Source organism: Aristolochia californica, unplaced genomic scaffold (genome assembly GCF_029961685.1).
Source record: "Aristolochia californica isolate CCGP_79_NKW_82.1479 unplaced genomic scaffold, dmAriCali1.0.hap1 SCAF_2, whole genome shotgun sequence".
NCBI classification, from domain to species: domain Eukaryota; kingdom Viridiplantae; phylum Streptophyta; class Magnoliopsida; order Piperales; family Aristolochiaceae; genus Aristolochia; species Aristolochia californica.
This window is the reverse complement of record NW_027181881.1, coordinates 50,649,485-50,672,493: the sequence shown is the minus strand read 5'-3', so window position 1 is coordinate 50,672,493 and position 23,009 is coordinate 50,649,485. Positions and strand designations below refer to the sequence as shown.

Genomic DNA, 23,009 nt, shown 5'->3' with positions numbered 1-23,009 from the left:
TGATGAAATTTCAAGCTATCTATGAATCCTGATTCATCCTCGCCAAATCCCCACCCCTCGAGTCATCTATTATTCCTTCAACCAAAACACCCTAAAGGATTGGTATTGGGTCGGTAGGCTCTGTAGAATGCTGCAAACTGTGAGGCCGAATTGAGGCTTGCAGCAATGATGGATTAGAGCAGAAAACAGCAAGATCACGACTTGAAAAACGAAGATAAGACTCTTTTAATGGTGACGTAAATACTGTTTTTCCAAGTCCACAGAGATGCTTTCAGAGATATCGTATCGAAATTGGCTACTAAAAAGAGTTGGACTTTCCCGGCTTGAGTGAGCTTTTCTCTCTCTCTCTCTCTCTCTCTCTCTCTCTCTCTCTCTCTCTCACTTCCTCGTATGTTGATGGCTGATCCGCAGCTAATTAACTAGATTCAAGCTTTGCCTTCTATTAACGTATCTTATATTTATATTTTTGCACTTGTCTCTTCTGAAGAGTGTTCTGCCTTGCACAGACATCACTGATACGTTCACCTTGTAAATAAAGATCAAATGGAAGTAAGAAACTCAGAGCGACGGCACAGAGATGAATTTGATTTTGCTTCGTCGAGTGGAGGATCAATTGAAATTTGAACCAACCAATCTGAATAAATATTATGTAGTTGGCTCAGGTCGTCTTGTTCAATGCTTCTGGTGTTTTGTTAAGCAGCCTCATCCATGAGCTACGTTTCTTGACATCAGATCACTAGCAAACCTACTTCCAGGATATCGCTATCTCTATCTCGAAAGTTAATTCAAGCGATCATTTCCGTCTCTGTTGTCAGATTGTGGGAACTTGATCTACTATGTTATCGGACTGGGTTTGAAGTGAAAATAAAGTCTGTCACGTCTTCAAACACCTTGTAGAAGATGAAGACACGTTCCACTACCATTACTGTCATGCGCCTGTAGGCTGCGCAAAGGCAAGAAAGCTTGACAGATCAAACAGACGGCTCTACTCTCTACTTCGTGACGGGTCATTTCATTTTCAAGAAGAGAGATTCTTCACTGAGCTGCTTAGTCTTGTCATTAGTAAAATTTCCAAGAAATAATCGCGCCGCCTTGCTCTCAGAGATGTCCATAAACCCATTGCAGATCCTCAGTTATTAAACAATCTGCAACAGGAAACCAGGTCACGGATGGTGAAAAAACAGTGGGAGTGGAATCATGAATCACGGTGTCAACCCTCGATCCTGAAGTGTATGGAATGTGGCCTACAGCAGCATCTCTTCCAATGTCCCTTCCACCTGCTGCCTACTTCGCTGATGTGATGCCAAGTTGATGCGGTGCAGCTTACCATTTCTGCGCGTCACATCATGCACACCTTTTCTTTCTTCTAACGATTCTATTCCAAATCGATGAACCAAAGACCCGATCCCTACTCTTTAGCTGCTACTCTCTCTTGCCTTTGCCAACAGAATCAGGATACAATATCTCCTTCCTATGGAAAAAGAAAATAACAAACTTTCCCCCGAATGATTCTCAGATTAGTGTTCGACTGGTCTGAGCGGTAGGCCTGTCAACAACCCAGATCGAGAGTCACCTCTACTACGGGACAGATTTATTGCAGTACTTGCTGATTTACTTGCTGATTTACCACCGGAGTCGCTCCCTCTTCAATGCAGAAGAGCACCCGCACAGAACATTTCATAATTACAGGACGATAACGCGGCTCCCTCCAATTGAGCCAAGGAAAGGAAACACTAAAGAAATCACCACAGCCACATTTCCTTGGATCAAAAAGACAATTGGCATGTACACGGTACACTTTGTCGATAGTCAATACCGAGAAACACAGTAAAAGGGGGCAGTTAATACTTTATAGTCTGAGTTCCAGTATATACGACAAGCTTCCGAGACGCATTTCCATGGCTGTAACTCAAAGCTCAAAGCTCGGAGGTCCAATCGCATTAACAGCGAAACATGCCGCTCCAAACTGGTCATTATCAGTACTCCGCGACAAGACCCAAAATTGATGTCCCCAACACTCCACTGCCCACACCTGTGCGCCCTCATCAAACCACCTGAACAGCAATAAATTAAACTTGAATCTAATCTTTGATTACGAAGCCACGAACACCGAATTATTCTCAAACACGAAACGATTAAAAATAGACGTGGCTACGTGGAGCTAAACCAGCACTACGAGTTAAGAGCAGCGCGGCCTTTTAATAGTCTGTGCTCTGCTACGACTGCTCGCCCGCTGGGAGGCCCCACGGATCCCTTTCGGTTTCTTCCTTCTTGCTTTGGCTTTCGTCAAGGCCAATTGTAAACAGCAAAGCAGCATCCTCTCATGAGGAAGATGGTGGGTTTGAGCCTTCTTCTGGATTCAAGTAAGACCCCGCAAGTTATCACTAAGAGTAACATCCCCAGATCATCATCTTCCTCTGCCTCCCCTGCTGTTTCGCCCTCTTCTAATTCCGTTCCTACCGTGACCTTTCTAGATGAGTGTTTTCTCTGCAAGAAGCGTCTATCTCCGGGAAACGATATCTACATGTACAGGTAAGCTAGACCACCCACCCATGAGTTTGTTAATTTCACGTCCCTGGTGACTGATAGGTAATGGGTTTACTTTATTTTGCTGTATGTACTTCTTGGGTGTTGATTGATTAATATTGATCAGTAATTTCTTGTAAGTTTCTATTACGATAATTTGTTATCTCGGCCTGCTTGGGTCCTTCAGGGGTGATAGAGCGTTCTGTAGCGTGGAGTGCAGATGTAGGCAGATTTTCATGGACGAAGAGAGCGTTATCAGAGAAAAGAACTGTTCTCTTGTTGCCGTTTCAGCTTCTTCGTCGTCTCGCCGTCGCAAAACCGCCAAAAATCGTACGGGGGGATTATTCGCGTACTGACGAAGCTACTCTTTTGTATCAGCGTCGCTTCTGTTTTGGCCTCGGCCTGCCTCCTTTTAAGAAACCGGAGCTGCCCACGGTATTCCAGTGTTCTGTACGTTTTTCTTGTTTTTCTCTTCCGTCGGTGAGAGTTTTCTTCTTTTTTTCTCCCTCTTAGGTCTCTCTGAGATCTGGTGAGCATGATTCTGTAACAACGATGAGAGAAGGGATGATGTCGTCTTTTCATCTGTTTTTGTAGAATTATAACTCTTTAATACTTTTTTTTTATTATTATTATCTTCTTCCCACGCCTTGCCTCCTCGGTGGAGACACATGAGCTGGCCGAGGTTTCCTGGCACTCCCCCCTCTCTCCTGCAACTCCTTTCTGCTCTAATTTGTCGCAGACGTTTTGGATCCAGTAGATTAATTTCACGATTGTGTTATGCGTTATCTTTTCACAGTCAGTGGCTCCATCAACCGTTGCCACACAATCTCTGTCCTGTCTCGGCTCCGAAGGAATTTTCCTGCAACTCTGACGAGCACATTTTTAATGGAATATTTTCGAGCATCATGACTCAATTCTGGGCGACAGGGCCAACCCAGGGCCGTGCTTTTTCATATATTTTGAAGTAAATTTCTGTACTCTATGCCCATGCTTCGGAATTAAATGCGAATCCAGTCTCTTTACTTTCTAGTCTGCAACTGGTGGCTAAAGCTAAGCTTGATTCAATTCACCACGCAGATCAGTAACCCCATTATTGCTTTTGTGGTCCACATTGTGATTTTCGATCACGGCATTCACTCAATGTTGTTAGTCAATCAAGAGAACCAGAGAGAAAGTTTACTGGAATCAAAGAACAATCATGGTTGTTGTTGCTGGAGGTATCCAACGTCTATCAGTGTCTTGTTGGGTCTTTCGTACCGTGCATGGACCCAAAGATTACCAAAGTATTTGAAGACTAAAATAAATCTATTGAAAGGTATGATTGATCATTGATCTTTATCAACTTGTTGAATTTTCTCCAATGACTCAAAATGATCAAAATGACCACAGTATTAAAGTATACATATTTACCTAGTATTGATTTTGGGTTTGAGTCACTCTGGTTTTGATGGCAGACATTAGGAGAAATTTGATTTAAGTTTCCTCAGTGATACAATCAAATCAAGAGTTCAAGAACAACCTCCCAAGGGTATAATGTACAGTGCCGATCTTATGTAAACCAGGCCATGTTGGGAGCAATTGATTTGTGTTCACTCAAAAGGAAGTTTTCAAGAAACCTGAAACTAACCCACTACCTGATTCTTCAAATATATCAAAACCCTTGATAGAGTTGATGTCCAACCTATCACCGTCTTGTCCACTCATCACCTATCCATAAAGACATTTCCATATCATTTTTATTTTAATCTCTTTCATGCCGTGTTTAAAGAAAAGCTGATCTTTGTGATGAATGCTGAGTTTGAATTTGAATAAACAGCCTTCAAAACCAAAATCTTTATCACTATGGGAAAGTTCAGAGTCCATTCCATTCACGATTACTTTTCTGAGCAAAATATACACAACTGAAACAATATGTCTTTCATAGAGCTTAATACAGATGGCAATGAAGCGTCACAATCGATAAGTCATACGTCAAGACCATCACCCCGACTTGAATAACAAGATTGCCTTTTGGTCCAAATAGAAGTACACAAAGTGGTCTGTCTCATGGGTAACGTATGATCCTGCACATAAATAACGTAGAAGAGAGAAGATATTGGTCACCAGGAAATAATAATGCAAATGAAAAGAAATACAAAAAGTGGATACTAATGACCCCTGCCAACATGACCAAAACAAACATCAACGCTTTCCATAAAAGCATGCTACACAGTTTAGGTTTACAGCAGTATGTATCTATGAAGCTCCTAGTGTATATCAGCCATCTAACAAGGGAAATATATGAGTGAAACTGTACCCTTAGCTCAGCTTTGTTAACATTTTACCCATTTGCAGTCAGAATAGCGCTGCCAAGACACAAGCAACACCTGTTTCCTAGATAGTTATCAGAAGACAATCATACAAAGTGGGGGATGCCTTGTTCCAAATGAATAGGTGAAAATCGGCCATTTAGGTATACTAAGAAACTACGCCAACAACTGAAATTTGAGGAAGTTTCAAGGAAACGAGAAGATGGAAAAATAATACAAAGTTGTCAAAAAAGAAAAAAGAAAAGAAAACGAGTACCAGTTTCATAGCTTAACAGCACCAAGTTCAAATTATTCACGAAAAAATTGAAGTACAAATAAGCTGATATTCCTAGCAGTAACAGGTAAATAGTTCATTCAGTATTAACATCGCTTAGTTGATATTGCTCAGGAGCTCAGGACTCGAACAGGTACATCTGAATAGCCAATAACAGCAGTGTGATCCAGATGAGTGTTATTCACCAAGAGAAAAAGCCAAAAGGAAATAAATCGGCCTAACAATTAAATAGACAGCAACAAATTCAAAACGATTTCCATCGATTTTTTATGGAAATTTCCTCCAGAAATTGTCAAGATCCAACTGCCTTAGGAGAAATTTGAAGCAGCTTGCTGATTGAACCACTGATAAAAGTTGCATGTCAGGAGTTTTTTTCTTCTGAAAAAGAATTTCATGAATTTGGAATTGAAACCCCTGGTATGACTCCAGTGAAGCAATGATCAAAGTTCATAACATACCAGTGAAGGGTAGTAATCCAAATTCTTTCACATGAAGATTTTCAGGTTCTTGGAACAGAACAACATCCTTCTATTGCTAGACAACATAATAAATATTTTTTGGTTACTGGGAGCATGTACAAGAGTGCTAAACAGAAATGAGAATGGTTAGGCCTAGGTTGGTTGAAATTTGACCACTTGAATTCAAAGCAGTTTAATTTCATTTTTTTAATTTTCTATAAAACAGCATTTAGACAACTGATGCAGAAGAAGGTAGAACATGTATGCTTGGACGTGGCTTGGGACGACTTGATGTCTAGCAATGGAAGAAGCAAATAACAGAGCAGAATGCAGACGGATTCAAGTACACCACAGCTACTGTATTCACAGGAGTGATAATGAATTTATGACTATCAACGTTGCCCAATATGAATTTTTGAAAATGAAAACACAACTACTGATATGAATAAGAGAAAGAGCATTGTCGCATAGATGTGCAACCCTCTATCTTTACTGGTCAGTGGGTAAAAAAGAAAATGGCCCAGTCTATAATTGCACATACTCCACGTCTCAGAATAGTCTTAAGTGAGTTTCCATGTGGGAGAACGACCCAGCACTGGTTTGCCGTTGAAGAGATCCTATGCTTATTGCTTGGGAAGAGACCTACCTATGACCAGTCATTTAGAAGGAACCAACCAACTTTAACATGGCATTTGAGCCAAACCAAGCCCATGTATGTGTTATATGTGGCCCCTGTGCGTGTTCTCTATGGGCTGAGTGTGTATGTCCTCTTGTATTGAGCCAGGTCGTTGATTTTGCTTGGATGGAAAGGGGAGTGTTTGTGGGGGAAAAGAAGGTTCCCCTATCTGTAGCTGTATGTTCTCCAGATTTCAGGCTAGAGGTCTGAAATGAGAGTTACTTTGCGCAGGTTAGGACTTGAATAGTCCTATACTTATTAATTGGGAAAAGGTCTCTTAGCTTCAGCTAGTCATTGTGGTAGGAACCACCACAACTTTAACTCTACTAACAACAAGGAACAACAATGACAATCTCCTTACAAAACCTTCAAGGCCATGACACATAGCTAGAGTACATCACAACGACTTTGGAGGGCAATAGGATATGGACTTAGCTAGAGAGTTTTTTTAATCCAGGCCATGATCAATTGTAAATTAATACGGGTAAGTGTGTACCGGTTAGGATTTCTACCATAATCATGAAGTAAGAAATGTCGCTTTGATATAATTTCAGATATATCTGAAGCTGCTGCATGAATGTAGCAACACAGACTTTTAATGTGAAGTGCCCAGACTGCTACTCTTATCATGGATTTGATCAGAGTAACTGCTTATTGTGAAAATCTTTCCAAGCAAGACTTTCCAGAGGTTTGTAATAGGTGTAGCAGAAAGATTTACCTCCAAGTTATATAAGAAATGCACCCCATTGCAGTCAAATTTTTGAAAAGCATGGGTCATGACTAATTAACAAGGAAAATATCCACCACTCAACATGGTAGCACATGCATATTTGAGATGATGCATATAATTTCATAACAGATAACAGTGACTGCCAATTTCTAAGTTCACAAATAAAGTCCTCAGCGATTATTTCCAACTAAAGAAGAGAAGATGAGTTACTATTCACCAAATTTTCACAAGAATTGCATTTCTAAGATATCATTAAGCAGATTCTGATAATTGAGCAAAGCCTCTAGGATCAAGAATTTCTGAACCATTTTCCGCAAAACAGCAATTTCGGATACTTAAACAAGAACCAAGAGATCTATGGACTCCAACGAGTAGAAGCCGATGAGGGTGACATGACAAACTAATAACTCCCATCAAGTTCAACAAAAGATAGCAAAACAAAATAGATTTTAAAACAAACAAACTGTGAACTAGCAAGCAACCAAAACGAAAAAATAACAAATTCAAGATATCCAACAACTAGATTAAGCTAAAAAATACCGAAATTGCGACCAACGATGCAATGCCAGGTGGCGCCGTACTTCTCATCGAACTCCTTCTTGATGTACTCAGCTATGTCCTTCTCCACATTATGCTTCTCAACAGCCTGTGCCATCCGTTTCATTGTTCCATAAAAAACCAAAGATCAAAATTGAAGATCGATCACAAGGAAGGGAAGGATAAATTTTTATCTCCATTTAGAAGTTAAAAAAATAAAAAATAAAATCCCCTCCAAGGTACCAACCGCGAGAGCGCAGTCAATAGCCTTTTTCTGCATGTCCTCTTTCATATCGGCACTCTTAACGGTGACTTTCCGCGCTGGGGCACCAGTTCCCAACGCCTTGCGGTCGTCCGGGGACACCTTGCCTCTACTTCTCCTGCTGTCCTCCGACATCTTCCCTCTACCCGAATCACAAGCTCAAACTCTTTCCTCCACTTGCTGAAACTCCCTTCTTTCCTGTCGCCTTTTACCCTTTACGCTCCTCGTCTTACCCTCTGCAAATAGAAGAATTACGGAGGTCCGATAAGCAATTAAGAACAATGAAATTTTGATTTTAAAGGAAATTAACAAGAAACAAAAACCCAAAATAGAGTTACTTTTGTCTCTTTAGTGAAAGTGACGCGTTCCCTTTGATCTTTTAGCGCTTACAGTGGAGAGAGAAGTGGGAGATTTGATCAGACTCAGAAACAGGAGGATCTACAGTTTTTTTTTTTTTTGTTTTTTTTTGAAATTTCAAAATTTAAAAGGGAATATGGAAATGATTGAGGCAGAGATGTACCGTTGCGTGTATGGTAGAAAATAACAAGGACCAATCGACATCAACGAATCTCATCCTTCCAATTTTGTGATATTTATTAATTAACTATTAAATCGAGAACGTTATAACATGAATAATTATTTAATTAATTATAAAGCAATTCTTTCTCTTCTATTCTATTCAAAGTTTTATCCTTTTGAGTCTCTGTTTTTAAGTACCTCTCTTCTCCTACAATTTCTTTCAGTCTCCTTTTACTCAGCTCTCCATTATTTTCTTTTGTTAGCAGGTCCATTTTGATCACTTCCAAACCGTTTTGAGTATCTCTATGAAACCATTGAGAAGGATTCTTAAACGGGAAATTAATGGCTGAAACTTACTTAATGAGCCTATGAAGACGACTATCGTTTCGCCACTATAATTGAGATTACCTGATTGGGAGAACTGTTTGGTCCTTTCCTATTCACATTCATTTCTCCAGGAGGTTCCCAGCTATCTGTGTTTGTTTTCCACTAAACGAACTTTTGTTACAGCAACTGTGCTTTGTATCACCTAGTAAATGTATAATATTGCAGTATTCTTTCCACTAATCTTCTTCATCTGAATCCCTCACAACATTGCTCATTTTGGCCCTCTTGCTTCGAACATTCATCTCTTGCTCTCCACTGTCAGACCCAGAATCCTCTGCGTTGGCCCCATTACTATATCTGGGTGATACAGCTTCTGGTGACTCACCTCCTTTCTCACATTCAGAATCTCCATTAGACTCATCATGAGGTTCAGCTGAATTACCTGGGATTGGATCATCATTGGGCAGTTCTTCTTGTCTGGTGGTCTTTTTGGAATCTAGTATCTTAAAGTCCCTCACTGTGCTTCTTTTTGCGCACCTTAACAAATTGACTTTTGTAACCTTGCTTAGACGGATGAGGTATTTCTCATAGTCCTCGATCTGGAAAATCAAATCTGGAACACATTTATTTTCTCTTTGGATCTTTTTGATGAATCCCCGCCCTTGAATATTCTCTTGTTGGTTCTGCATTTTGGAGGAGAACATAATCCAGAATTAGAAAAACCCTTACCCTTATGGGGAATATAGAAGTGAGTGTTTTACCTTTACTTACCCTTTGTATCATTGCCACAAAGTTGTACAGAGGAGCTGTGAGCTTTTTGCAAGTAACTTCTGCAAGCCTCTGAAATTTATTTCCAGGCGGAGGTTGTTTACATCCTTTGGGAGCAATGCATAGCTTGGCCATACGAGCCAGACACTTGTAAAACCTTCCAGCAAGTTTTACTAACTGCTCTGATTGAGGATCTGCCAATTACAGTCAGTCAGATACCTGGACAAGGTGGCCAAAGTGCCACCATTCAAATTCTGATCAAGAGTCCAGAAGGACCAGAACAAAAATCATTCAGAAACAACAAAAAAGCCTAGTCAGAATCTAGGAATAGCATATATCAGCAAAGAAACTACAATCAACATTTTATGCAATATAACTACATAATAATAAAAGGCACATACAGGGAAAAAATATAGAAAACAATAAGGAAAAAAAGGAACAGGAAAATTTTAAAAAGCTTTTGTAATAGGTTTAGGAAGTGTCAGAAAGCAATTTGAAACCTATAAAAATGGGAAAGAATCCAACAACAAACATTGCTACAGATTCTATAAAAAATTTCAATAAATTTTTTTAGGTAAGAACATTTAAAAAATTATAATTAATAGTTTAATTAAATAACATTTTCTTTCTTAAAAAAAAAATTCAATTTGAATACTTTAAACTTTTATCAACTGGAACTTTTTATTGTGAAGAAATACATGGTTCTGCAGGAAATTTCCAATGAATTTCAGAGAAAAAATTCTTCATAAGTTTGGAAACATTTCTTTAGAGATAAGGAATGATTTCATTGTGATTTAATGGGTGTTATGATATTCTCTGTGAAATAAAGGAAGACACCAACTAATTTTTCTTTTTGTTGCTGTTCACCTATCTATGGAAATACAAGATAACAAATAAATTAGAAGTAATACAACTGTTCATGTAACCTGGATAACTAATGGTGAAACTTACCCTTGAGGCTCATCTCTGCAAAATGTGATAACAAATTAACCAGTCCTTCTGACCTGGAGTAGAGAGCCTCTTCCAGTGTCAACCCAGCTGACTTTTCGGCAGAATTATTGTTTTTCGCTATATCAGTGTTTTCATTATCAATGCTGGATAGTGCTCTCAGCAATGTTACTGCCCAGTCTAAATCAGTAAGAGTAGATTCAACCAATTTTAATAGCAAAGAAGCTATTGTAGTCCCAGTTGAGAGATTTATAACAGGATATGTATCAGAATTTTCTGCTGGATCTGTATCCTCTGATCCTATAACTTTCAACAGCTCCATGGCCATCTCTTGTGCTCCAGTTAAATCATGTGAAGATGATTGTAGATGGATAGCAAGAGATACCACACTCCTAGCAGCCTTGGGGTTTCCAACCGTACTGCTACAGAGAGTAACAGCCCATGTACCATGGAAGTTCCTGAGCTTGCATGGCAGTTTGTTTGCAATCATTAATACAATCTTCGAGAGTACCTAAGGTAAGCAATAAAACAAATGAATAAATAAGCGACTGAGTTTTTTCTAACAAGAAAGCAACATAACTAGTTAATGAGATTAACTTTTCCTTGAATATAAGTACCATTTTATTATCAATGGCTCATAGCCATAAGTCGTACTGAAAATGAAATATGGATGACTCTTAAACAGGTCACTTAGGCTGAGACTTGAAGATCTTAATTCATTGTGTTGAGATGATAGCAGGTTGTGAAAGTAAATAATACATTATGTACCTCAGAAGCTCGGAACATTGAAAGTGAGAGAAGCTCAGACAGCAAAGGCTTCAATATCTTTTCCAAAAATAAATGCATATCTCTTACATGTGGATCATCAATCATCTCGACTAGCTTAACATTCACATCTCTGCCTCCAATATATTCCTTTTCCAAACAGCCGTCTAGTGGGGACTCCGAAATCAGATCCTTAATTAAACTATTCAAGCAGGCACCATGCAAACTTATCTTAAACAATTCATGCAAGCACACCAATGCCAAGTGGATGTGTTCCTCTCTTTCATCCACAATTTTCTTTCCCTTGGCTTCTTTTTTCTTCCGATCCCATTCTAACACTGACTGTGTCTTTAGCAACAAAACTAGGTGCAATAATGGATGTGCCATAATTTTGACATCCCCATAAATCAATGTGTTCAATTGTTCATCAATCCCATTTGTAGTGAATGATTTCAAATGATGATGGCAGACCTTCAAAGAAAAGGAAGTCATTTTTGCAGCAGAGCTCAACTTCTTTGATATGGAAGATTGGCTGCGATCTTGAGATGATACATGCAGATTAGACCTACCACATTTACATAAATTCAGGGCACAGAGTAGTAGTTGATAAATACTTGAAGTTGCAAAAAAGGTTCCTCTAACTTGTGAAAATTTCAAAGGGAGGGAATGGAGTCCATCTTTGACACAATGTTCATTCTTATCAAGCATGTGTTGAGAGGCGGTCTTTAAAGAACATTTAGGAGGAGGCTTCCCATGTTTTGTAGAATATATACCCTTTTGCAGATAGTCATATAAAGAAACAAGCTCGACGATTTCTTTCTCGTGAACCTCTTTTTCTGCCTCTGCTGCTTTCTCCAGGTTTTTTGCAATGAAATTTAAGGCGACTTCAATGATGCCAGACAAAACCCAAATGTGGCAATGACTCTTCTCAGCTTCAACTTTTTCGGCATTTGAGCCCAAGAAATTAACCAATACATCTGATCTCACACACAAAAATTAAGATCAACATCCAGTACAAGTTGGGGCATTCTAGTTAAAGAACAGAAGCTTGAATAAACTAAGGAAAAATTGGAGTAGCTTCCTCAGACCTTCCGAACTGCCACTTTGCAGAAATTTCCGGATGCTCACAAGAGCCTCAGAGAAAGATTCTGAAGACAAAGCTCTCTCTCCCTGGAGGCATCAGAAATCTAATTTGATTATGAGAATATCAAATGGGAATGACCAGTTATGTCAAACAATTGAAATACCTGATTTTCTTGAGAAAGGGAGAACCCAAAACATGTCTTTGAAAACTCAGATGGTCGATCAGTATTTTGTTGCTGCTGAAGCAAAAGAATCCAAGACACACAAGAAAGCAGGCAATCTAGAGGTTCTTCCAGAGAAAGTTTACCATTTTCTACTTTAAAACAAGAGCTAATTCTTAGCTGGACATCTTCATCCTGCAAACAAATGTCTCAAATGACTAAATTCTCTCCTATAAAAAAATCAGTTGGCCAAGCATGTGCTTTTCTATGTCAAAAAACAACTGACTCCTTACCCCATGGTAAAAGTGACGAAAGTGAGGCCAAAGCAAATTGAAGATAGGCTCAGCTATTAAGGGATCTAACAACACAATTTTAAGGAGTCCCCTGTAAACAATCTCCTTAACTCTTGGCTGTCAAATTAATGACAATATAGGAATAAATAGCTGACCGGTTAAATTGAAACGAATAAAAAAAAAAAGGTTGAGAGTAATGGAAAAAGACCTGTTGAGAAAGACAACCACGGAGCAATCCACTCATCTGATGAAAGAGATTCGGCCACACTACATAAGGCACATGGCATTGCTGACTAGAACTAGCTTGGCTAGACGAATCTTGTAGAAAATTCAAGTCACTATTGCTGGATCCTTTTCCAGTTATAATTATATCTATAATGGCATTAGTTGCAGCAACTCTAACTGACTCTTCTTTTCTAAACATTGCCTTCCGCACAACTAAAATAGTGTAATCCTGAAGAATCAGGTTAGGAAAATTTAAATAAAATAACAATATACTTCTTCTATTAGTATTTGTAGAGATTAAGAAAGAAACATGTACCAGAAGGTCCCTACTGAACTTGATCAATGGCACTAGAACAGTGATAAGAGACATTGAAATTGTTTCATGCATGAAGGTGAAGTATTCCAATAATTCTTTTATCTGTCCAACATATTCCAACATTGGGTAGGGGTAGCTCTGAATCAAACGGCCTAGCAGTCTGAAAAATAAGACATTTTATAAAATGCCATTTTCTGTTAGCTAAATCTGTAATTTATTGAACAGAAACAATCGATTCAAACTTTTGTTAGCAGATGGCTAGGATTTCACATGACTTTTCTGGGAAAGTGATCAATCTTTCATATTCATGTAATGCACTTTGCATTTTTCACTCAATCCTACATGTTATTTCACATAATACTGAAATAAACAAGATAACAAACGTCAACTTACTTTACAAATGGCATACCCTGTTGAGGCTTCGCAGAAAGGATATGAAATTTACACTGCTCGATTATCTAGAACACAACAATGACATGGATATTATAATCACTATTATTAGAAGGTAAGGGCGTCATAAGTAAAAAGAGACACTGCAGCTCGAGAAGAATACGAAATGAAGAACTACCCAATGACACAAAGAGGAGACAAGAATTCAGAAAATATATTACAGGATGGTATTTGCAGTTCTGGTAGGCAGCACATTCAATCCCCTCAACTAATTAAGAGGTTTCAAAAAACCAACCTCCTTCCTGGCCATATCATGATCCTCAAAAAGAGTCTTCAATATTTGAACGCCCAGCTCTTCGTTCCCCATCAATTCATCAGACTTACCGAACTCTTCACTATTCCTTCTTTCCAATGATTCTAACAAAGCAAAGCCAAATTGGACAGCGCTGGGTAGTATGTGCTCCCTCCCGAAGTTGCTTTCATTAATCTGCATTATCGAAAATAGAGAAATGATCAACGATTCTGTATTTTCATTAAGCATCATGACACTAACAGCAAAAGCAGGAAGAAAACAGATACGAATCATAAACAAGGAAGACTAAGTTGCAGAGCAAGTAGATGTTTACAGCTCTCATCACTGCCTTCTCTACCCTCTTAATAGTTTGCAGACACTCTCCCTTCACGATATCCGGAATCCATTTACAGTCTCTGCAGATTCAAGAAAGTGAATTAGTCAACGTACATGATAGAGCAAAACCGCAATTATAGGCCTCAGTAGCGAGGCAAAACCTAGTTAAACGGTCTTCACGATATGCTGTAACCACTGCCATTTTTAATACTCCTATGGCACTCTCATTGAAGCGCCGGACCCGCGCAACCGATAACAGAACCGCAACGGTAAAATGATTGAAAACTCTAAGACCAGAGCGGGCAAGGCCCAAAACCTCCTGTGCTAAGGACGGGTCCTGCTTCACTGAAAAATTCACGTGAAGCAAAACAGTCCCTTCAATCTGACGCACGATGGCAGACTCTGCCCTTGTTCCAAAAAATGTAACGATCCCCTCAATCACTAGCTTCTTGCCGAACCCCTTGGAGGTCAAGAGCAGCAGTTGGTAAATCAGTGAAGGAAGGTCTTGCAAATCCACGCTTTTCATTCCCACAAACACTTTCTGCAAAAAGTCCCTGGAAAGCGTTTTATCTAAGGGAGGAAATTCACCAATCAGATGGACAATCTTTATTAGTAGGGCTTTGGACCAGTTAGCCCGGAGGATCCTGTCGATAGTCGAACCGAAGTAATCAACATTTCCGTCAATGTCGTCTGTCGAACGCACGAGGTCGAGCAAATGAGGCAGTAGATCCAGCGGCTGCGCGTCCTCGGAGTGAACAATGTTGGGCAAATAAGAGACTATACTGTCCACAATCGGGTGTATGAGGTTCTTAGGTAAAGAAGGTATGTGAAGAGAGAAGACGTGAAAGATTTTACCGGAGTCTTGATCATGAGGGACATTTTGTGACATGAAGAGGGCGAGAAAGGCAGAGAGAAGGGAGGACAGGAGAGAAGCAAGAGACTCGTCCAGAGAAGCAGATTGGGAAATCAGGGAAAAGAGGGAGGACAGGTATTGCGCGACGGAGAAGGTAGGCGGAGGAGAGTGGAGGAGCGAAAGGAGCGTCGAGTGATGAGAAGAAGTCAGTAGGACAGCGGGGAGGGGCAAGCCTGCCTGGACTAGGCGCACAACATCGGCTTCGGCGACCGGCTGTTGCCGCTTGCTCGTGGTGGCGGCCATGCGTCTCCGACTACACGGTGAAGTTCGAACGAGTTTGGGCTTGGTAATGGGCGTTTTCGCGGGAAACTGCTACGTCACTCGACGAAACACGACAAATCAGAAACCATCCCAGTGAGCAAATGTTTTGAACCAGACCAGTTAACCATTAATTAATTCAATATTTCAACCGGCAAAACTATTCCCTTAGTTACCTTCTCTCCCACGTGTCAAATTAGGCTCACACGAATTGAGGCAAAAACTTCTGGAATACGAAAGACATTGCGTCATGCTTATTTTATTGTTCAAAACTAGTGGATAAATGAGTTTGAAGATTCCGAGGACAAGGCAAAATGAGAGGTTTCAATAGAATGATCAATCATTGTGGTGTTTCGATCAATCATTACCGGTATCTCTGGTCTTTAAAGCTAAATCGACACTTGCCAAAGCTGACGATCAAATTTCTCATTCATCGTCTCAAATTCACAATGACTTCTAGATGAATTCGTACTTATACATAAAGCAAAATAATTCTTAACACTAGTTGTCTGGCAAGAGAAGGAGAAAAGGTAAAAGGAAAAGGGAGTTGCCTTCTCGTTTAAGGGAATGAGTGCCTCCGTATTGATTTTTTATCCTCTACACAAAGTTGTAAACGGAAAGATTTCTTTGTTGTCACTCACCTTCTACTTTCGAGACACCATCAACAGCAGCTACAGCTGCTGCAGAAGCTGCTTCACTCAAGCCCATCTTATGTAGCTCGGTGAGGAACCCATCAAAATCAGCTTCACCAATCCTGTAAGGTGTGTGAGCAGGACCAGGAAATGATTTGTTCTCAACCTCCTCTTTGTAATCTGAAAGAGCCTTATTTATAACATCACCAACGCTTCCATACTTCTTACAGAATTTGGGCGTGACCTGAAAAGAATGTGAATGCAAAACCGATTCGAATAACAGAACACAGAAAGACCAAAAATAACTCATTATAATCCAAGAAAATGATAGTCTCAGTCCTATATCTAAGACAAGCACCAACCTTAGCATGGTGAGGATGCTGCAGCAGGCCCAGCAGATCATGGTAGACCAATACCTGCACCAATCGAACCTCATGAATTCGGGATCATCAAGTGAACACAAAGTCGATGAAATCCAAGTGGGTTGGTAGCATCTGCTGAAAGGATATGTAGCACTCCCATTTCTAACTCTCCAGTATTTCTTTAGGGTAAGGATGCCCTCCGTGCTTTGATCTTCCCCTTTCTACCACTCTGTATCTTTCCTTTTCCCCTCTTTATCTTCTTTTATCTTCCTTGCTTTCTTACTTTCCTTCATGTCTTTTTGCTACAAACCTCTTTCACAGTAGTAGTAGTTCATACTCAACATATTTGCCTCGAACATGAACTTTCTAATAACAATTAACTATTTTTAATAATAAACTAACGTCCCAAATAAACTCTCCTATAATGAACCGTTGACAAATTTTTTTATTTTTTTTGAGAAAAACTAAAGCAAAAAATTACTTCCTGTTCTTCCTAATTTCATATATTTTAAATTGACTTATGAGTGTCAACCCCATTATTCTTATGATACACGTATTACATCTGCCTTTTGGCATATCCTCTAGTTTGTGAACATAATTGAGATCGCTGCTATAAAGAAGCTGACTTTGACACAATTGATGTCGTCCTAGAAGTCATATTGTCCACGACCTTTCTTGGTTGAAGTGAGCAAGAAATTGATTCTAGAGGGGCGTTGGCTCCAGATCTTTAATGATGCTCATGAATGAGAGCATTAACTAACAACTCAAAAGAGATTCATCAGGAGGTCAATTCATAGTTACTCTTGGTCAACCTAACCTGTAAATTTCTTACCTTCAACTGGTTCATATGTTTTCATATTCTTTAGAAATTATTGCTCTATTCAGGTAGGATGGTCTGATGCATCACAAAAGAGTCAATAATTTGACCGAGTTCTGGTATAAAACCAAAATCCTCAATAAAAGAAGACAAGAAGGAAACCAACCTGTCCACTGCAGCAGGGGCCCGCTCCAATGCCTACAGTAGGAATTCGAAGGGCAGCAGTTGCAGCTGCAGCTACAGGTGCTGGCACACATTCTAAAACAACCGAAAAACATCCAGCATCTTGTAGAGCAAGTGCTGTTTCCACAACCTGAGATGCATCCAGAAGCAAAGAGCATAAATGCCAGAAAACCTGATTTTGAGAAAAGCACACACAAAAAGAGAGAGAGAGAGAGTATCAAATACCCTTACCTTGATAGCACTTGCAATGTTCCTGCCTTGAGGCTTAAAACCACCTAGAACACTGATGGCCTGAGGTGTGAGGCCCACATGTCCCATCACAGCAATTCCTGCCTCCACAATAGCCTTGGCAGCAGCAATCCTGGAAGGAGACCCTCCTTCGAGCTTAACAGCATCCATCGCCCCCTCCTTGAGGAAAGCAACTGCTGTCTCTATAGCCTGACTGGGGCTGCCTTCGTAGGTACCAAATGGAAGGTCACCCACAAGGAGTGGGCGTTTAGCCCCCCGAGCAACAGCACGGCAGTGAACAAGCATCTCTTGGAGAGTGATGGGAAGAGTGGTATCATGGCCATGAACAACCATAGCAGCGGAATCACCAACCAGACATACGTCAATTCCAGCCTCATCAAGGTGGACAGCGGATGGGTAGTCATAGGCAGTCACAACTGTAATTGGTATGCCATTGCGGTGCTTTTGCTTCAAATGGTTCAGAGTAACTCTCTGCATTGAGCTCTGAGCTTTTGGACCCCCATATACTGTATTCTCTGGAATATTGCTCATCATAACCACTCTATGCCCAATCTGAAAGAGATTTTGATTTCTAAAGATTGCAGAAAGCATTTTGCCTATGGTGGGCTGGAAGGCCATTTGTATGAAAGACTTAGGGAACCTTAGTATTAGCAAAGAAAAAGTTACAAGAAGAAACGTTTTGTCATCTTATATCAGCACCAAAACTGCAAAGACAAGAAAATGAATTTAATTAAAATGTCTAGATTAATTTAATAAAGTGCATTTGGTTATGCTTATAAAAACCTACTTAAAAACTTTAAAGACAGAAATACTCTCACCTTTTCAACATTAGTCATTAAAAACCTATCAATGCACTTTTTTACTAATAAAATTGTATTGTCCTCTTTACAATCATGAAGTGGCAGATCTCCCTTTAGAATCAGGTATGAGGCCTAAAAACCTCAACGACCATTTATTCACTCAAAATTTGAATTGGCTGACACACAATTTCCTTAGGTTTATATTTACTATAAGACAAATGATTGTCACTGTATAGTCCATGCAAGGACCTGGACCATTTCTCTTTTCTTATACTACTTTTAGTTGCATTCCAGAACTTAAAAGCATAATACAAAGATCAAGATTGAATCACAAGAATTGTTCAATAAGCACCCTACCAGTTAATCCTACTTCACACAATGCAAGCTTGAGCCACCTGAAGCTCACATCAATTCAATTAAGAAGTTCAAGAACATCCAATCTACTCTTCTCTTTTCAAGGCAGGGTGCTTATAAGAGCAGGGTATCTTGCATCTAATCTCTATTAGAGCAGTTAAATCTGACTGTGTAATTAGCCCAGACAGAACAGCAAACAGATAAACCCCACTGCCAAATTGATCGTGAGTCTTTTCTGTAAGTTAAGGCAGGGGTTGCAAATAATGAAGCATGGTCTCTGTATCAGTTATGCAAAATCCAAATGTAATTGATACTAAAGATTACTTGACATTAATTACACAGGTCATACCGTTCAATTTATCTTTAGTTTGTAAGGTAGTATCATCCTCTGAATCCAAGATGTATCAAACAGTCAAATAATTAAAGTCAAGAAGTGTAATTGCTCCAACCTACAGGTCAAATAAAAGAATCATAGTGTGCTGACAGAAAATATCCCGGTTGGGTGCCAGTGAGCTCACTGTGCTCTAAAGCTGCAAGATCACCAATATTAGACTTGGTTGCAAGGTTCAACAGGCAGTGAACAGTTTCTAGAGGACTATTTTTTACATATATAGCAATGAATGCATCCTCCATAGCTCCATAAATTGATTTATCTTGAGAAAACACTTTAAAAACTGACATGGGTGAGCTATTTGTAAATACCTTTTTTTTGGGGGGAAATTGACAAATTCTATTTGTCCATACAAGAGGCTGAATTTATTTCAGCTTTAGTCAATGGAAAACAAAAATGAGCAAACCCACATTTCCTAGAGGATAACAAACTTGAAATTGCATCACATTGACAACAATGACCAGCCTATTCATTTCAAAGTAACAATCACAGCAACAGGAAAAATATTAGTTAAAAAGATCTTAGTAAAAATATCTCACTTACTATCTGGATCAATAAGAGCAAGATTAGAATCCAAGATTTTAACACATGGGAACAAGAAGGGAAGAAAAGAAAGGAGGGAGATGTTTAGACCTTTCTATCAAGCTATCTGGGTCTTCCATTTTTCCACGGTAGACCAAATGAATCCCTTTGGGGCCCAGCCATTGAAAGATCTGAGAGGAAGTTGGCCTCATGGGCAGGGTATTTCCTCTCATTATGGGGCAGATAAATCCTAATAAACTATTGAGACACATAACTTTGAAATGTGAATTGTTGATTCGTTTGCATCCGATCTTCTTCCTAGAGACTCGATAATATGATGAATCCAAAATCATCTGTATGTTGTATGTATATATGTTTTATTAGGTAAACTTCAAGCATGATCTGGAGGCTGGTTAAGCTTGAAACGGTATAAAGTGTACAACTTGATTACTGCTAGAGATACTTTCAGTAAAGCATTCTTTATGAGACTAGTATACCATGGAAGAAAGACACCTAGATAGATGTACTTACAGTTCTAATGATGTACTTCTAGCTGGAAACATGCCCAACAAGAGCAGTTAGAGCCAAGTGCAAGTTGGACTCAAACTAAATAATGGTTGATCATAAAAAAAAATTGAAAAGTGAGATTGATTTTAATAAGAGAGGAGGGATGCAACCGTACCCGACAAGAGAGAGGAGACAGCGAGGATGGCTACCCCTAAATATCTGCAAAAGGCTACTTTTACCAACAGATATACTACTAATTTGACTGCAGGACCATGTCCTAAACTATTCACAGTCAATGAGCATCATGGATGCAAGGCTTAGCATACAGCCTCACTTTGTGGAAGATATCAAGTTACAGTAAGTCTTTACAGCAGCAGATGAGATGGTCGAGAGCTATGAACGGTTTACATGGGACTACTGTGCTAACTATGCCTCATGCACAAACAATAGTTATGAAAAAAGTATATAAAACAAAATTAAATAAAGATAAATTCATTTATAGGAGCTGATAAACAAATTCATATGGGATAAGTTGTCGGCCAACATCAAGTGATATTTTGAAATTTTAAAATTTTCTCACAGAAGTCAACATATCGTCTATGGTGGTTTAAAGTAAATTAAGAGATGAAACAAGGAAAGTAAATATGTATCCTTTCCAGCCTTGGAGAGTGTAAATTAAGACGAAAAAATGAAAAAATATTTATCCATTACAGTGTCAAACGCATAAATGGGAACACCAAAATTAGGTAACACCGTATAAATGTTTTCTCGTATAGCACAACAATAGTTACCTCTAGCCAACTCATTCGTCAAAGGATTCTGGGTAACTCCGCGCCGAGCATGAGCCCACAGATTCCAGTATCTGGACACGCCTGGGAATTCAGAAGTCACAGCAATACGTTAGTTTGCTAGGTTGGTGAAGAATTTAAATTGTAAACCTGCTGGGTAGTGGTTGGAGAGTAGAAACAAGAAATATGAGGAGGTCTGTCAATATAGCATGTTAGGGACATAAACAAACCGAATATTCAGAAAATGAAAACATAAATCTCAGAAAAGAAAAACAACTGATAAAACACATTAGACAACGGGTAGCCATTAACAGGACAATCTACGACAATGGACAACAACGAATAGTAAACTAAGTCAAGTACGCTAAACTTACCAATAGCAGAGGCTGCAAGATCAGCCAGTCTCTGTCGAATAGAGAAGAAGAATAGGGGAAGCATTAAGCTAAAGGAGGGAAGTATATAGTCTACACAAAGAGAAAGACATGCAGCTGAGGGGCTGCAGAGAGAAGGGAAACCGCATCCTTCCCGGACATTTATGTTTATACTTTATATTTTCTACGATATTCAAGATTCTTTTTTTTTTTTCCAAACGCACGTGTTTTCATTGAAGTGCTTTTTTTTTCTTTTCTTTCTTAAAGAAAGTAACTTTTTGGCTTATAGAAACTCCGCCATCGGTGGCAAGATGAGGACGGGAAAGTTTTCTCTGTATTGATATTTCATCCTCTAGGCAAGTTGTAAACAGATAGATTTCCTTGTTCTCACTCACCCACTGCTTTCCAGCTACCATCACCAAGCCCATCTTACATAAATAGGTAAGGAACCCATCAACATTGGCTTCACCAATCTTAGTGACTGTTTGTGAGGATGATCAGGATATGATTTGTTTTCAACCTCCTGTTGGTAGTCTTAAAGAACCTCAGTTTATAACGTCACCCGCACGTCCAGACTGCATACAGGATTTGGGGATGACCTGAAACTCGAATAACAGAATACAGAAAGACAAAAAAAAAAAATCTTAAAAATCCAAGAAAATGAGATCTAAGACAAGCACCGAAGTTATCATGATGAGGATGTGGCAACATGGCCAGAAGATCATTGCAGACGCTATACCTGCATCAATCGTCCCTTATGAATTCAAGATGATTATTATGAATAAGAAAACTGATGAAATCCAAATGGCTCGGTAGCTTTTGTGGAAATCACATTTGGCCCTCTCATTACTCTGTTCAGAATTTATCTACCGATCCATCTTGATGCCCTCGTGCTTTTCGTCTTCCCCTCTTCGGCGATGTTGACTTCACAGACCACAGTTAAAAAAAAGTGAATTCTACTCGCGGGATAAAATCGCCAATGTTGTATAAATTTTGAAAAAAATTTATATATTAAAATAATAAACTAAATAAATCAATTCAAAATTTACAATTTATTTGTATTAAATTTTAATATTTATTCATAATTTTAATTAATAAAAATAAGCTAACTAATTTCAATTTTTAAAAATAAAATTAAATTATTTAAATAAAAAATATAATATACCTAAATTTCTTTTAGTAAAAGCTAAAGGACAAAGTTAAATTATGATTAACATTGAAATAAAGAGGGTCTCGACAGTGATTAGTTTCAATGACACCCATTAAGGAAGGTGTTCCGTCTAAAATCCTTTTGTCTCTAATCATTGCTTAAAGACAGGTATTTCATGCCTAAAAGGTCAAATATTTAAAAGCAATTTGAATGCATGTATATGTATTTATCATAATTTCTTAGAATTTGTAGTTCTGATTCTTAAGATATGTATATGGGTTTGTCCATGATTTTAATTCTCATAGAAGATGTAAGGGTGAAAGTACCATTCTTATAAATTGAAGAGCGTTTAATGGACAAAATTAAAATAGGTTAAGTGAGAAATAACAAAAGGCATTTGTTATACTTGGCTACTTAACTTGATCATACACGTCAATCAATGATTTACTTATAAGGTAATACTTAGCCTTCACACCTACCCTGACGTTAACCCTTACGTGACTTGGGTAGCGACCCA

At 38.9% G+C, this 23,009-nt stretch overlaps 4 protein-coding genes across 12 annotated transcripts; 1 reads left to right on the top strand and 3 right to left on the bottom strand.

Moving 5' to 3' along the window:
* Positions 1-2,242: 2,242 nt before the first annotated feature.
* On the top strand, positions 2,243-3,621 carry LOC137957110 (FCS-Like Zinc finger 15). Of its 2 annotated transcripts, XR_011113316.1 has the most exons (3): positions 2,243-2,532; positions 2,714-2,961; positions 3,323-3,621. XR_011113316.1 is itself a non-coding variant. In XM_068804828.1 (2 exons), exons 1-2 carry the CDS (start codon positions 2,324-2,326, stop codon positions 2,880-2,882), a joined length of 378 nt encoding a protein of 125 aa, XP_068660929.1. In that variant the 5' UTR covers positions 2,243-2,323; the 3' UTR covers positions 2,883-3,155. The 2 variants fall into 2 exon arrangements, 1 of the variants encoding a protein (XP_068660929.1); XM_068804828.1 differs by lacking the exon at positions 3,323-3,621 and having other exon boundaries at positions 2,714-3,155.
* Positions 3,622-4,340: 719 nt separating this feature from the next.
* On the bottom strand, positions 4,341-8,197 carry LOC137956817 (uncharacterized). 2 transcript variants are annotated; one of them, XM_068804451.1, is made up of 4 exons: positions 8,111-8,197; positions 7,758-8,008; positions 7,514-7,619; positions 4,341-4,589 (listed from the first exon to the last, which is right to left on the bottom strand). In XM_068804451.1, exons 2-4 carry the CDS (start codon positions 7,905-7,907, stop codon positions 4,507-4,509), a joined length of 339 nt encoding a protein of 112 aa, XP_068660552.1. In that variant the 5' UTR covers positions 7,908-8,008; positions 8,111-8,197; the 3' UTR covers positions 4,341-4,506. The 2 variants fall into 2 exon arrangements, with proteins under 2 accessions (XP_068660552.1, XP_068660553.1); XM_068804452.1 differs by lacking the exon at positions 8,111-8,197 and having other exon boundaries at positions 7,758-8,024.
* Positions 8,198-8,703: 506 nt separating this feature from the next.
* LOC137955689 (uncharacterized) lies at positions 8,704-15,351 on the bottom strand. Its single transcript, XM_068802757.1, has 13 exons — positions 14,357-15,351; positions 14,194-14,275; positions 13,863-14,054; positions 13,571-13,635; positions 13,178-13,337; positions 12,845-13,090; positions 12,637-12,753; positions 12,347-12,538; positions 12,188-12,269; positions 11,103-12,076; positions 10,338-10,845; positions 9,390-9,580; positions 8,704-9,301 (listed from the first exon to the last, which is right to left on the bottom strand). The coding sequence occupies exons 1-13, from the start codon at positions 15,349-15,351 to the stop codon at positions 8,855-8,857; spliced, it is 4,251 nt and encodes a 1,416-aa protein (XP_068658858.1). The 3' UTR covers positions 8,704-8,854.
* A 416-nt stretch (positions 15,352-15,767) lies between these two features.
* Positions 15,768-22,242, bottom strand: LOC137955806 (3-methyl-2-oxobutanoate hydroxymethyltransferase 1, mitochondrial-like). Of its 7 annotated transcripts, none has more exons than XM_068802938.1 (8): positions 22,082-22,242; positions 21,738-21,941; positions 20,975-21,055; positions 19,213-19,293; positions 17,592-18,313; positions 17,344-17,490; positions 16,361-16,414; positions 15,768-16,242 (listed from the first exon to the last, which is right to left on the bottom strand). In XM_068802938.1, exons 5-8 carry the CDS (start codon positions 18,225-18,227, stop codon positions 16,000-16,002), a joined length of 1,080 nt encoding a protein of 359 aa, XP_068659039.1. In that variant the 5' UTR covers positions 18,228-18,313; positions 19,213-19,293; positions 20,975-21,055; positions 21,738-21,941; positions 22,082-22,242; the 3' UTR covers positions 15,768-15,999. The 7 variants fall into 7 exon arrangements, with proteins under 7 accessions (XP_068659039.1, XP_068659038.1, XP_068659037.1 ...); XM_068802937.1 differs by having other exon boundaries at positions 19,217-19,293; XM_068802936.1 differs by lacking the exon at positions 19,213-19,293 and having other exon boundaries at positions 21,738-21,947.
* Between the last annotated feature and the right edge of the window lie 767 nt (positions 22,243-23,009).

Bases quoted from the DNA above. Each gene is read 5' to 3' on its own strand.
- LOC137957110 (XM_068804828.1), top strand. From the start codon at position 2,324: ATGAGGAAGATGGTGGGTTTGAGCCTTCTTCTGGATTCAAGTAAGACC. The intron at 2,533-2,713 runs GTAAGCTAGACC...TGGGTCCTTCAG, and splicing joins AACGATATCTACATGTACAG to GGGTGATAGAGCGTTCTGTA.
- LOC137956817 (XM_068804451.1), bottom strand. From the start codon at position 7,907: ATGTCGGAGGACAGCAGGAGAAGTAGAGGCAAGGTGTCCCCGGACGAC. The intron at 7,620-7,757 runs GTTGGTACCTTG...CGGATGGCACAG, and splicing joins CTATTGACTGCGCTCTCGCG to GCTGTTGAGAAGCATAATGT. The intron at 4,590-7,513 runs GTATTTTTTAGC...ATTTATGTGCAG, and splicing joins CATCGTTGGTCGCAATTTCG to GATCATACGTTACCCATGAG.
- LOC137955689 (XM_068802757.1), bottom strand. From the start codon at position 15,351: ATGGCCGCCACCACGAGCAAGCGGCAACAGCCGGTCGCCGAAGCCGAT. The intron at 12,754-12,844 runs GTCTTTTTCCAT...TTAATTTGACAG, and splicing joins GTGGTTGTCTTTCTCAACAG to CCAAGAGTTAAGGAGATTGT. The intron at 9,581-10,337 runs GTAAGTTTCACC...TGTAATTGGCAG, and splicing joins TGCAGAGATGAGCCTCAAGG to ATCCTCAATCAGAGCAGTTA.
- LOC137955806 (XM_068802936.1), bottom strand. From the start codon at position 18,227: ATGGCCTTCCAGCCCACCATAGGCAAAATGCTTTCTGCAATCTTTAGA. The intron at 17,491-17,591 runs GTAAGGGTATTT...GATGCATCTCAG, and splicing joins ACATTGCAAGTGCTATCAAG to GTTGTGGAAACAGCACTTGC. The intron at 16,415-17,343 runs GTTGGTTTCCTT...CGATTGGTGCAG, and splicing joins GCCCCTGCTGCAGTGGACAG to GTATTGGTCTACCATGATCT.